Source organism: Amblyraja radiata, chromosome 15 (assembly GCF_010909765.2).
Source record: "Amblyraja radiata isolate CabotCenter1 chromosome 15, sAmbRad1.1.pri, whole genome shotgun sequence".
NCBI classification, from domain to species: domain Eukaryota; kingdom Metazoa; phylum Chordata; class Chondrichthyes; order Rajiformes; family Rajidae; genus Amblyraja; species Amblyraja radiata.
In genome coordinates, this window is record NC_045970.1 from 45,515,910 (window position 1) to 45,529,530 (window position 13,621).

The following is a 13,621-nucleotide window of genomic DNA, read 5'->3' on the forward strand; positions in this document are numbered from 1 at the left end:
TGTTGGTGAAGCAAGAAAAAGTGTTTCTTTCAATAAACGTTCGACTTTAGACTTCAGAGATACAGCACAGAAACAGTCCCTTCAGCCCACGAGTCCGCGCCGATCAGCAATCACCCCATACACTCGTCATACACTCGGGACAATTGACTTTTTTATTAATCTAAGCCAATTAACCTACAAAACTGAACGTCTTTGGAGTGTGGGGGGAAATCGGAGCACCCTGAGAAAACCCACATGGTCACAGGGTGAGCGTGGTACGTATTCCTTACAGACTGCAGCTGTGGCCATGATCGAACCCCGGTCGCGGGCTCTGTAAGGCAGCAACTCTACTGCTGCGCCGCTGTGCTGCCCCTGAAACATTCATGAATAATGTTTAAAAGCCCGTCCTCTTTTTTCACAAACTTGAAAGCAAATGAGACCTAGGTCATAGGTCATTAGTGAAACACAAAGCGCTGGAGTAACTCAGCGGGTCCCGGCAGCAACTCTGGGGGGAATTAATGCTGCCTGACACGCTGAGTTACTCCAGTGCTTCGTGCTTCACACTCAGTATTCCAGCATCTGCAGCTCCTTGTGTCAGAGGCCATTAGTTAGTCTTGTGTGTGTAATGCTAAAGGACTGTGAACATCCAAGTAAATCACAGCCTGGAAACAGTGTTCCTCTTGTAACACAAGAACTAAACTTCCTCAGTTGCATTTAGCCCAAAGGTCCCAGTGCCTGGAGGAGTGTTGATAAGCATTCTGTTGCTGGGATTCACACAGGATGAAGAGGGATGGTCAAAACTGGCTCAAAACTGGAAGGGGTCTTGACCCAAAAAGAGCTATATCTGACTCTCTCATGAAAACATCCAGTGAATTGGCCTCCACTGCCTTCTGTGGCAGAGAATTCCACAGATTCACAACTCTCTGGGTGAAAAAGTTTTTCCTTGTCTCAGTCCTAAATGGCCTAACCCTTATTCTTAAACTGTGAGCCCTGGTTCTGGACTCCCCTAACATCGGGAACATTTTTTCTTGCATCTAGCCTGTCCAATTCCGTAAGAATGTTATATGTTTCTTTAAGATCCTCTCTCATCCTTTTAAATTCCAGTGAATACAAGCCCAGTCGATCGATTCTTTCGTGGTCAGAGTTCAGACAGAAGTGAATGTTTTCAGACTCGATTCCCTAGAGCAGATGGCATCCCAGACTGAAGAAGGGTCTCGACCCGAAATGTCGTCTATTCCTTCTCTCCAGAGATGCTGCTTGACCCTGACCCGCTGAGTGACTCCAGCTTTTTGTGTCTGTCTTCCGTATCCCAGACTCACCGTCCTTATAGGCCGAAGCCGTCAGGCCACTTAGAAAACACTTGAACCACAAGTGTTTGATATGCTGTGACCTACAAAGATTCAGCTTCTTCACTCTTTCTTGGCCAGCCTGAATACAATGGACCAAATGGCCTTCATTGCTGTAAACATCTATGATTCTATTCCTGAAAATGTTGCCCATGAAATATTAAACCTTCCTCTGGAGACTACAAAAAAGATCCCATGACATGATGCTCCTTAACACCTGCTTCCGAGACCTAGTTTTGATGACACCCTCTTTCAATATCGGGCTTGTTGCTTGGTTACTCTTCCTGTGAAGAATCGTGTAATATTTTATCTCAATTAAGGCTCTTCGGTGATTGGCAACAATCCTTGCACAACTTCAAATTAAAATTTTTAAATGTTGCTGTCCGTGTTAGTCCGTCACCAAAAAACAGTCATGTTTCATCTCAAAGAACTTTGTGAAGATAATTCCCAAGTACTTTGAAGTATTTCCTTCACGGTAATATGTGAGGATGCTCATCAAGAAAATGTGGACAAAAGGTTTGACCTGAAACGTTAATTCCTCCCTTTCTAACAGATGCTGCCCAACCTGCTGAATGTTTCCACCATTTGTTGCCTTTATTTCAGATTTCCAGCACCTGCAGGTTTAGATTTCCATTTACTTGACCTCATAGACATGGGTTAAGCAATAGTTCCCTGTGGTTTCATAGAATGTTCCATTCTCCTTGCCTTCGACAAGTTTGCCTGTATACTGAACCTTGCCTGTAGTCAGGCAGGAGGGTCTTGACCCAAAACATCGCCTATTCCTTTTCTCCAAAGATACTGTCTTACCCGTTGAGTTACTCTTGATTTTTGTGTCTATCTTTGGTTTGAGCCAAGTCAAGTCAAGTCAACTTTATTTGTCACATACACATACAAAATGTGCAGTGAAATGAAAGTGGCAATGCCTGCAGATTTTGCAAAACAACAGAACAACAGAACCAGCATATGTTGTTCCTTCACCTGTATACTGAAATAAAATATATCTTTACAAGATATGTTCCACCGATTTGCTATAACAATGACCCTGCTTCTCTTTCCATAGGTGCTGCCTGACCCGCTGAGTACTTCCAGCATTTTGTTTTATTCAAAAATTAGAAAATAAATTGGATTTATAACTATCTGCTTCTTAATCCACCAATTTCTGTTATTTCTCAGAAATATTAACCTGTGACAGAGTGCAGGTCAGAAACAAATATTTTCAACTTACTCACCAAGGATGAAACTTAATGCATTTGAGTACTGACAATGGTAATACTTGTACTGTATGTGATGCATAATCACTGCTCAGACTGGGAAAGAGACCAAGAGATCTGTGACATTTCAGCACTCGACTGATCAGCGTTTTCCAAGACTATTTGCTGATGAAAACTGACACAGTAAGTAACGGGAAGGTTCGTTGGCTCCAAAACATTCCAAGAAGTCCAATTCTTCCCAAGCCATTCAGAATTGGATTACTGAGTTCATATATAAAATAAATATTCAGACTCAAAAATGAAAATTGTATTTGATGTCAACACTGACTTTCTGAATTAACTGAAGGTACACAAAAGGCTGGAGAAACTCAGCGGGTACAGCAGCGTCTATGGAGCGAAGGAAATAGGCAACGTTTCGGGCCGAAACCCTTCTTCATGAATTAACTGTTGGACTAACGCCAGTCTTAACTATCCAGCCTGGAACAACATGGGAATAGATGGCTGGTGAAAAATGTGGGAGCAGGGAAGAGTATGTGGAGAACATGGCTGCCAAGAGTTACCTGAATAGGTTAGGACCTCCTCAAAGTCAAACTCCAACCTCAATCTTTATAAACTAACCTGATAACCTTCTGAAAACACAGATCTAGATCAATGTCCCAATTTAAAACCAAAGGATGGTCAATGGCGTCTTTATTGTCACGTGGACCAACTATAGTGAAACACATTTTTTTTTGCACACAGATCTGCAAGACATACTAGTAATCCTGAGATCTGGACGGATAATTCATGGAATGAGAGTTCAAATCCAATCATGGTTGTTTACGAATCTGAAGTAAGTTTGAAACGTTTTATTTCTGGAAATAAAAAGCTGGTTCCAGATTGCGAAACTATGGTTGTCAACTCAGTTAACCAAAGCCCTCGAGGAAAACAATATTCCACCATCCTTACATTCCTTGACATCGGTTCAACGTCCCTGTGGTTTACATTTAACTCCTCCAGTGAATCATCTAGTGAGCCAAGCAAGAAGTATGGAGTATAGAAGTTGGGAGGTCATGTTGCAGTTGTATAAGAGTTGTAAGGCCACGTTTAGAGTATTGTGTTCAGTTCTGGGCACCATGTTATAGGGAATAAGTTGTCAAGCTGGAAAGGGTGTAGAGAAGATTTACAAGGATGTTGACAGGGCTAGAGGGTCTGAGCTCTGGAGCAGGGGTCCTAACCTTTTTCGTCCCGTTTACCCCTGACAACTTTAAAAGCATACAACAATGTAATTTAACATATTTATGAACAACTAATGATGAACATACCAGAACCAAACACAGCCAGTCAATGAGAAAAAATGTACAAATCCAGAATCAACAAATGTACCCCCTGGGTAGGCAAAATGTACCTCCTGGGGATAAATCTACCCCAGGTTGGGAACCCTTGCTCTAGAGCAGTGGTTCTCAACCTTTTTTCAGTGATGTACCCCCTGTGAAATATTTTTTCAGCCAAGTACCCCCAGGGGTACGCGTACCCCCATTTGAGAACCACTGCTCTAGAGGGTCTGAGCTATAGGGAGATGTTGAGTAGGCTTAGACTCTATTCCTTGGAGTGCAGGAGGATGAGGGGTGACTTTATTGAGGTGTATAAAATCATGAGAGGAATAGATTGTGTGGACGCACAGAGTCTCATGCCCAGAGTAGGTGAATCAAGGACCAGAGGACACAGGTTTAAGGTGAAGGGGAAAAGATTTTATAGGAATCTGAGAGGTAACTTCTTCACTCAAAGGGTGGTGGGTGTATGGAACAAGAAGTCGTTGAGGCAGGAACTATCCCAAGATTTAAGAAACAGTTAAACATGTACATGGATAGGACAGGTTTATAGGGATATGGACCAAATGCAGGCTGGTGGGACTAGAGTAGCTGGAACATGTTGGCCGGTGTGAGCAAGTTGGGCTGAAGGGCCTGTTTCCACACTGTATCACTCTATGACTCTAAGCTGCAAAATGGAGAGGCAAGATCAACACATGGACTGTATCAGTCCAATGCTCTTCACGATGATAATCATTTGGCAATGACTGCTCCCTAATACAGCGATTATCTGTCATTCATGCATTCCTCTAGATCCCTTTTAAATCATTGCCACTCACTGACAGTATTTTAAAATCACTCCATCTAGGATTTCCTTACCAAAAACCTAGATCTAAATTGTGGAATTTCATGGAATGTTATGGAAAGTTTGACAAAAGAAAAACAAATTATAGGAAGTGCCACGCGCACACACCCACGCAAGCACACACAAACATAAGTCCTGTTTTCGTGAAGAGTACAATTTAAATGTTGCACTAATAGCTCCATTTATTCATTGTGGCTGTTTTAGGAAAAGCTCCTTTCAGCTTTCTCCAGTACTCTGACATATTGCCTGAAGTTTGCTGTCCAAGCCTGAACATCATGCAATGATTTTTAACCTTTCGTACAACTTTACCCCCTCTCTTCATAATGCAAAGTCTGTAATGTGCAAATGAAAGCTTGCTCAGGTATGGAGTCAAGCAGTAATGTTTGCATTACAATATCAGATTTCTGGCCATTGATCTGGAGAGGAGTTTTAACCCCATTTTGGCCCATAATCCCAGGGACAGGGACAAGAATGGCATGCTTGCCATCCACTGCCCCACATGTGTGCTTAAAGTTCCATCTTTTGTCACAGCCCAGCGACACTCTCTTCCAGTCATCTGATGTACTGGGACAGTCCATCACATCATCTCCATTCACCCATTGAGACCTCTTCTTGTGCTTCCTCTTCACCCTTGCTCTTCCCCTTCTGCCTTTCTTAAAAGGCTGCTGAAGCAAAAGAGCTACTGCAAACAGCAATAAAACGTACATGGTCGAAACCAGTCTTCAACATAGTCGAAGGAGGTCTTCTTCATAGTTGTGGGAGGTCTTCAACATAGTCGAGAAAGGTCGTAGGAGGTCTTAGGTTACCGCGACATTGATTTTTTTTTAGGTCGATTAAGGTCGTCAGAAGTCGCGAATTAGGTCGTGAAAGTGGGACAGCCAACCTGAAAAAGCGCCTTTTATTGCAACTCTTTGCCTTCTACCATTCGGCCAGCCCGCTTTACACCCAATGAAGCCCTTGTAAAGTGCAGGCACTGCCGTAATGCAGAATCCAGAAGAAAATCTTAAAGCAATAAGGGGACTACGATCAGATAGACTTTTTCCTAGGAATCTTGTGTGAGTGATAAATACCAGCCTGAATTCACAACATAATTCAGCTGCTCTTTGTCAAAGTAACTTAATGGAATCTTTTACATTTTATTAACTAATCAGACGGGCCCCAGTTTAACCTCCAGGCAACAGAAAGCGCACAGAACAGTACAGCACAGCAACAGGCCCTTCGGCCCATTACGTCCAACCTATGCCCAACATGATGCCAGGTTAAACTAATCTCCTCTGCCAACATGTGATCCATACACCTCCATTTCCTGCATATCCATGTGCCTAAGTAAACGCCTCTTGAATGCCACTTTCGCATCTTTCCACCATCACCCCCGACAGCACATTCCACTCACTCGCTACCCACTGTGTAAAGAAATTGCCCCGCACATCTCCTTTAAACTTTCCTCCTTTCATCCTAAAGCCTTGCTCGCCAGTCCTTGACATTTCCACCCCGGGAAAAGGTTCTGACTGTCCACCCTACCTTTAGTTTAGTTTAGTTCAGAAATACAGCCTGGAAACAGGCACTTCGGCCCAACTAGTCCACGCTGACCAGCTATCCCTATACGCCAGTTCTATCCTACGCACACTAGGGACCATTTACAGAGGCCAATCAAATCTACAAACCTGCACTCTTTGGAACGTGGAGGAAACCGGAGCTCGCGGAGAAAACCCACGCAGTCACGGGGAGAATGTACAAACTCTGCACAGGCAGCACCCGTGGTCAGGATCGAACCTGGGTCTCTGGCGCTGTGAGGTGGCAGCTCTGCCGCCGTGCCAGTGCGTTGAATACCCTCTTGATAATATGTAGCGTTAATAGATTCAACATACCCATGACAAGAATGTCAAATCCAACTATTAACTTATCTACGCCTCTCATAATTTTATACACACATCCAATCTGGCAGCACCCAATTCTGTATTCCATTGATCAGAGATTTCTGTTCCCAAGTCTCTGGAATGGAAGGAGACTCCAACGAGGAATAAGCACCAGCACAGGCCAGCTGGGCTGAATGGCCCGTTTCTCTTCTGCGTGTTTGATATAGATCCAGGCCAAATGCATTTCTTCACACTTCATTACAGTAAACGACAATGTATAATCTGTCATTGACCTCCAGCTGAATACTGCTGGACGCCTTCACTACGTTCTTGCTGTTTGCACAACGTGTACGCTGAGAATGTCAGGTCACGGCACGCATTCTTGTCGTCGACACGCCGTAAACATTAGTGGTGTCAAAATCCCAACTGGGATAAGATATGCGTGCATCTGGAAACACAGGGGCTGATTCGGGATAGTCAGCATGGATTTATTCCTGGGAGTTCGTGTCGCACAAAGTTTTTGGAGACGCAATCAAGAAAGTCGATGAAGGCAGAGCTGCAGGTCTAGTCTATGTGGACTTCAGCAAAACCTTTGATAAGGTTGTGGTGCCTTCACGCCCACGTTGGTTTTGCGTACTGCCCGTCACCACTGGCCACTCGACAGCAGACACACGAGAAGGTCCAGCCACAAGAACTCAATTACAACTCCAAGGTCAGATGCAATAATTGGCTTTATCTGACACGGGTTATGATTAGTGATAATGTAGGTAAAAGGGGCTTCAGGAATGAACAAGGTGAGACAATGTGTCTGGCTCAGCTAAGTGTCGTTTGTTCTTTGCTTTCTGTCGTGGGAATCAGTAGATCCGACAAGGTTCTACATGGTAGGCTGTTCTGGAAGGTTAGTTCTCATGTTGAGAGCAAGGTTGTTGTTCTGGTACCATTCAGTCAGTTGATACAATGTGCCCACTCCCAATACGCTGACTCAACATTATCCATAAAGTCAAGTCAAGTTTATTCGTCACATACACATACGAGATGTGCAATGAAATGAAAAGTGGCAATGCTCGCGGACTTTGTGCAAAAAGACAAACAAACAAACAACAAAACAAACTACAAACAGTATGGAACAGAATCGCATATTCTTTTACATATTAAATATTGTGGGCGGAAGGAAAAAGGGAAAAAAACAGCAATTTAAAAAAAAGCAGTAGAGTGGTTCAGTAAAGTTAGTCCCTGGTGAGATAGGAGTTTACAGTCCTAATGGCCTCTGGGAAGAAACTCCTTCTCAACCTCTCCGTTCTCACAGCATGGCAACGGAGGCGTTTGCCTGACCAATCGTTCAACTATATGATGTCGTCGGTGAATTTAAAGGCTGAGTTGGAACTGCATTCTCCTGGTTTCTCCCCCATATCTAATCAAGAACCTATCAATCTCCGCTTTAAAAATACCCAATGACTTGGCTTCCACTGTTGGCTGTGGCAATAAATTCTACAGATTCAACACCATCTGGCTAAAAAAAAAACTCCTGTTCACCTCCTTTCTAAAGGTACGTCCTTTTATTCTGAGGCTGCGGCCTCTGGTCCGAGACTCTCCCATTACTGGAATCATACTCTCCACATCCATTCTATCTAGCCCCATCTAGATCATTTAATGATCTTGACACAAAATTAAAGTCAGGCATCTGTCTGGCTAGACTGAGAGAATTTCTGTGGGCCGATCAGAAGCACAGAACCTCGGCACTTTAAGTGCAGGATGTAAAATAAAGAGTAATCCAAAACGTACAAACCCTTTTACAGGCGAAAAGCTGATCATTCCCTGCATTTGTCAAACAAAGTGAGTGAATTGTGCCTCTGCCAATTTATTCACTGTGAGCTGATCACCATGGTGGCGCAGCGGTAGAGTTGCTGCCTTACAGCGCCAGAAACCCGGGTTCGATCCTGACCATGGGTGCTGTCTGTGCAGAGTTTGTACGTTCTCCCCGTGACCCGCGTGGGTTTTCTCCGGGTGCTCCGGTTTCCTCCCACACTCCAAAGACGTACAGGTTTGTAGGCTAATTGGCTTCGGTAGAATTGAAAATTGTCCCTAGTGTGTGTAAGACAGTGCTAGTGTACGGGGATCCGAAGGGTCTGTTTCCGCGCAGTATCTCTAAAGTAAACCGGCTCTTTCCCCGTGGACCAACAAATTTCTTCATCTTTAATTATATATCCTATTCCCTTTCGAACGTTATTATTGGAGTGGTTTCCGCTACCCTCTCAGGGCACTGCATTCCAGATCATTACATGCGCAAAAACACCTTGTTGGGCTCCTGTAAGCATCTGTTGCGTTTGCCAGTTGCTTTAAATCGTGAATTCTCTGGTTACTGACCCTCTTGCCAGTGGAAACAACTTATTTTCAGTTGTTCTATTAAAACACTTCAAGACTTTCGAAATTATCCTTCCAATCTCCCTGTAACTGCTCTGAGGAGATCAAACTCTCCTTGAGTCACAGTCCCTCAATGCTGGAACCATATCGTACATGGCGCGCCATCACAGAGTCACACAGCATGGAAACAGGCCTTTCGGCCCAACTTTCCCACACCGACCAGCATGTCCCATCTACATTAGTCCCATCTGCCTGCATTTGGCCCACATCCCTCTTAACCTGCCCCATTCATGTAGTAACCCTTGTTTTCCCTCTCTCCCCCACCCTAGTTCACCGACTAGTTGCATTCCTCCCAAGTAGCTTTACTGATATTTTATTGATTGCATCCCTGGTTGTCACCTTCCCCTCAGCTAACAATGTACCATTGTACATTTCCCTGGTCATCGTCTGCTTCACACCTTACCCTTCCATATTTCTAGTCTCTCCCTCCCGTCTCTCAGTCTGAAGAAGTGTCTCGATCCTAAACGTCACCCATTCCTTCTCTCCACTGTTGCTGCCTGTCCCACTGAGTTACTCCAGCATTTTATGTCTGTCCATGCACCTGTCTAATTGTTTATTAAATGTCGCGATGGTCCCTGCCTCAACGACCTCCTCTGGCAGCTTGTTTCACGCACCCACCACCCTTTGTGTGAAAGATTTACCCCTCAGATTCCTATAAAATCTTTCCCCCTTCACGTTAAAGTGGAGCCAGTCAGATAGTTGGAGTCGAGGCCTTGTCACATCCGGGCAAATTCACGACAAAGTGTGAATTGATTGTGGCACGGTGGCGCAGCGGTAGAGTTGCTGCCTTACAGCGCTTGCAGCGCCGGAGAGCCGGGTTCGATCCCGACTACTGGTGCCGTCTGTACGGAGTTTGTACGTTCTCCCCGTGACTGCGTGGGTTTTCACCGAGCACTTCGGTTTCCTCCCACATTCCAAGGACGCACAAGTATGTAGGTTAATTGGCTCGGTGCATGTGTAAATTGTCCCTAGCGTGTGTAGGACAGTGTTAATGTGTGGGGATTGTTGTGATCGCTGGTCGGCGCGGACTCCGTGGGCTGAAGGGCCTGTTTTCGCGCTGCATCACTAAACCAAACTAAATTAAATCAAGAATTACTGCTTTGAAAATCTTCCATGCCCAAATGACATCAATTTGCTCATCCTTTGTACGTTTTATTGAAACGGTAATAAATACCAGAAATAAACTACAGCTACAAACACGCACACTGCATCTTTATACCATCTGTGCCCGAAATCTCCCAGACAGCTGAATTTACACAGGAAGCAAAGAGACTCCATTTCCCACCCACCACGGCACTTGGAGCAAAGGGTAAGGACACTAAAAATGAACATTTCCTTCTGCAACAAGACATTGCACCATTAGCTTCTTAAGGTAGAGTTCAAGGGACTATTGCTAGTGCAGGGGGAAGCTGACAAAAGTGTGAAAAAAAAGTGGAATCAGCGTTACTTCCTGCAACAGGAGGATTGCGAGCAAGTGTCAAGACAAAACACAATAGAAAGGATGCATATTCACGCCAGTTATCTTGGAATAATTCAATTTGCTTGGGCAGCATGCAGCCCAGCGGTATGAATATTGATTTCTCTAACTTCAAGTAACCCTTGCATTCCCTCCCTCTCTGTCCCTCCCCCCCACCCCCCCCCTAGTCCTAAAACAGACACAAAAATCTGGAGTAACTTAGCAGGACAGGCAGCATCTCTGGAGTGAAGGAATGTTGACCACCCAGCGGAGCGAGATATCCGTCGGGGAATGTTGCCGACTGGCCCGCTGCAGACTGCAGGAGTACGTGCTGAGGGACGCACTGAAGCTCGGTGCAGCCAACGCCAAGGCTTGGTGGGGGAGGGCCACAGTCTCGGGTCCTTCCGCTGCTGGACATGGGGGGCAGGGTGTGGTGGAGACACCCCTCAAAATAAGGGAAGGGATTCCACGCCAGTGGGTCACATGAGTGGCAAGGGCTGGGGATAAATTTGTGAAATTTGAGCAATGTATGTAAACAATATTGAATGTTTGTATAGCCTCCAAAAATGCCGGATTAATTTTTCTGCACGGTTCATGCATTCAAGTAAAAATAAAAACATCACCCTAACCTACTTGTTTAATTGACGTCCTGCTTGGTTTCACTGTTTGTGCCCACTCATTATCACCTCCCCCACAGCCAACAATGGACCATTGTGGGCTCCACATTTCCTTGATCATTGGTGCCGACTTTGACTTGTTCTTTTCATAGCTTTCATTCATTTGTTCTTGGGACTTTTTCATACATATAGTTTCCCTCTCCCCTGGCTGCCAGTCTGAAGAAGGGTCTCGACCCGAAATATCACCTATTCATTTTTCTCCAGAGATGCTGCCTAACCCTCTGAATTACTCCAGCATTTTGTGACTATATTCATTTGGCTATCCTGTTACAGAAGATCACATAAGTCTACATGGTTGATGTAATGCAATGGTGTTTACAACATATATTTCCAATGGCGGCATTATTGTGCCAGAGTAAGGAACCTACGGTGTATACACAGACATGAGTACCTTTACACTTTCCTCTCCCAACATTAATAGATTTCATCAATCTATATACAGTGGTGCAGCGGCAGAATTACAGCCTTAAGGGCCTGTCCCACTTATGTGTCCTTGGCACGTAAATTACGCGACCTCGTGGTTGTGTTGAGCCGCGATGGTCGGGCGCGATTTCATGCATACGCACAGCCGTCTGGAGCGCGTGACGTCATGTGAAGATGGACACAAAGCTGGAGTAACTCAGCGGGACCGGCAGCATCTCTGGAGAGAAGCAATGGGTGACGTTTCGTGTCGAGACTCTTCGTCAGTCTGAAAAGAAGGGTCTTGACCCGTAACGCCACCCATTGCTTCTCTCCAGAGATGCTGCCGGTCCCGCTGAGTTAGTCCTGCATTTTGTGTCTATCTTCAATTTTCTTGGCCCCGCTCTGGGAGTAAAAGTGGGGACGGATCCGGACCGCAACGGCCGTGAGCCCCAGGCCGAGTTCGGCGATCGTTTCCCTGCTTCTGCTGCTGTTGAAGGTGAGGCGTTGCGTCATGCCAGGGTCTTGGGCCTGTCCCACTTTGGCCGTGAGTTCCACGACGGGCCGTTGGCGCGCAAAGATTTCGTTCACTACAAAAATTTCGGAGCCCCGCGCAATGTTTCGCACAACTCCACACCTCTCCGCGCTTATTTGTGGAACCGGCCCCGCGCGGCCATAAGATGCCCGTGCGCTTCAACGCGACCGTGAGGTCGAGTAATTTGCGTGCCAAGGACACGTAAGTGGGACAGGCCCTTTACAGCGCCAGATACCCGGTTTCGATCTTGACTACGGGTGTTGTCTGTACAGAGTTTCTTCATTCTCCCCGTGACCTGCGTGGGTTTTGCTCTGCGATCTCCGGTTTCCTTCCACACACCAAAGGTGTATAGGTTTGTAAGCTAATTGGCTTGGTATAATTGTAAATTGTCCTCAGCGTTAGTGAGCGGGGGTCGCTGGTCGGTGCGGACTCGGTGGGCCAAAGGGCCTGTTTCCATGCTGTCATTATCGGCGGTCACTCAAAACGAGTATGACTGTCCTCTCAAGGAGGACACCTGTGCGTGACTTTGTTTAATGCGGGGGGACTGGTGCACAGACATCCACCCCACAGTCCTTGACAGATCTGGGTCAGGATCCAGTGGCATGGAGTCCAAGACGACCGGAGACCCTTTTCTGCTGCAGCCTTCTTCCGCCTTCCCAGCCGTTGTGACGCTCCACTAAGGTCAGCCATCGTCCTCCGCCTGTTCCACCGTTGAGGTCTTGGTTGGATTGCTCTTTGTCAGAGACCTCCGCCTCGACCTTACTGCCATGGGTGACCCTACCAGGAGCATAGCTCCAGACGGCATCGCTCTCAGGATCTCAGGACCACACGAGCTTCTCCACCACGACAAGGAGACAATCCACGGAGAATTTCCATGCTGTGTCTCTAAAGTAAACTATATAGTTCAAAGCTTATGGTTCAATGGTCTGTCCCAAGTGGGTTGGCATATAAATCACAGATAAACTACTCATAGTCCACACTAAACGTTGACCACTGAGGGACGCAGCCACAGTACCATACCTTCTGGAAGAAGTCTTCTCCACTTTTCCCTTTTCCTTCAGCGGCAGCTGTAAAATAAAAGTTTATGGTCAAACACGTTATAATACATTTCAGTCAAACAAATAGCTAGGAAAGCTGCAAAGATTTAACTCTTCAGTTGAGATTTTTACGCATAGTTTACATCTGTAAATTGAACAGATGTTCTTCCCATCAACATTGCAATGTAAAACATTTGACATAAAAACACTCACTATGGATTCAGACTCTGGTGAGTGCACGATATGACCTTCTACCAGCCTAGGTAAGTCCATTTGAGGTGCAAGGAATTGCAGATGCTGGTTTACAAAAAAAGACACAAAGTGCTGGAGTAACTTAGCGGGTCAGGCTGCCTGTCTGGTGAAGAGTCTGAAGAAGGGTCTCGACCTGAAATGTCACCTATTCCTTTTCTCCAGAGATGCTGCCTGACCCACTGAGTTACATAGGTTGACGTTTCGGGTCGAGACCCTTCTTCAGACCCAGTCTAGACACGAGATACAACGTGGAAACAGGCCCTTCGGCCCAAAGAGTCGGCACTGACCAGCGATCACC

At 45.7% G+C, this 13,621-nt stretch overlaps 1 protein-coding gene across 1 annotated transcript in view; it reads right to left on the reverse strand.

Annotated features, from left to right (window-relative positions):
- The window catches only part of bicc1 (BicC family RNA binding protein 1), a 242,038-nt gene that overhangs the window by 161,421 nt on the left and 66,996 nt on the right, over positions 1-13,621 (reverse strand). The window contains exon 2 of the mRNA XM_033034345.1: positions 13,055-13,101. Within this exon, the coding sequence (XP_032890236.1) occupies positions 13,055-13,101 (47 nt within the window). The remainder of the gene's footprint in view (positions 1-13,054; positions 13,102-13,621) is intronic.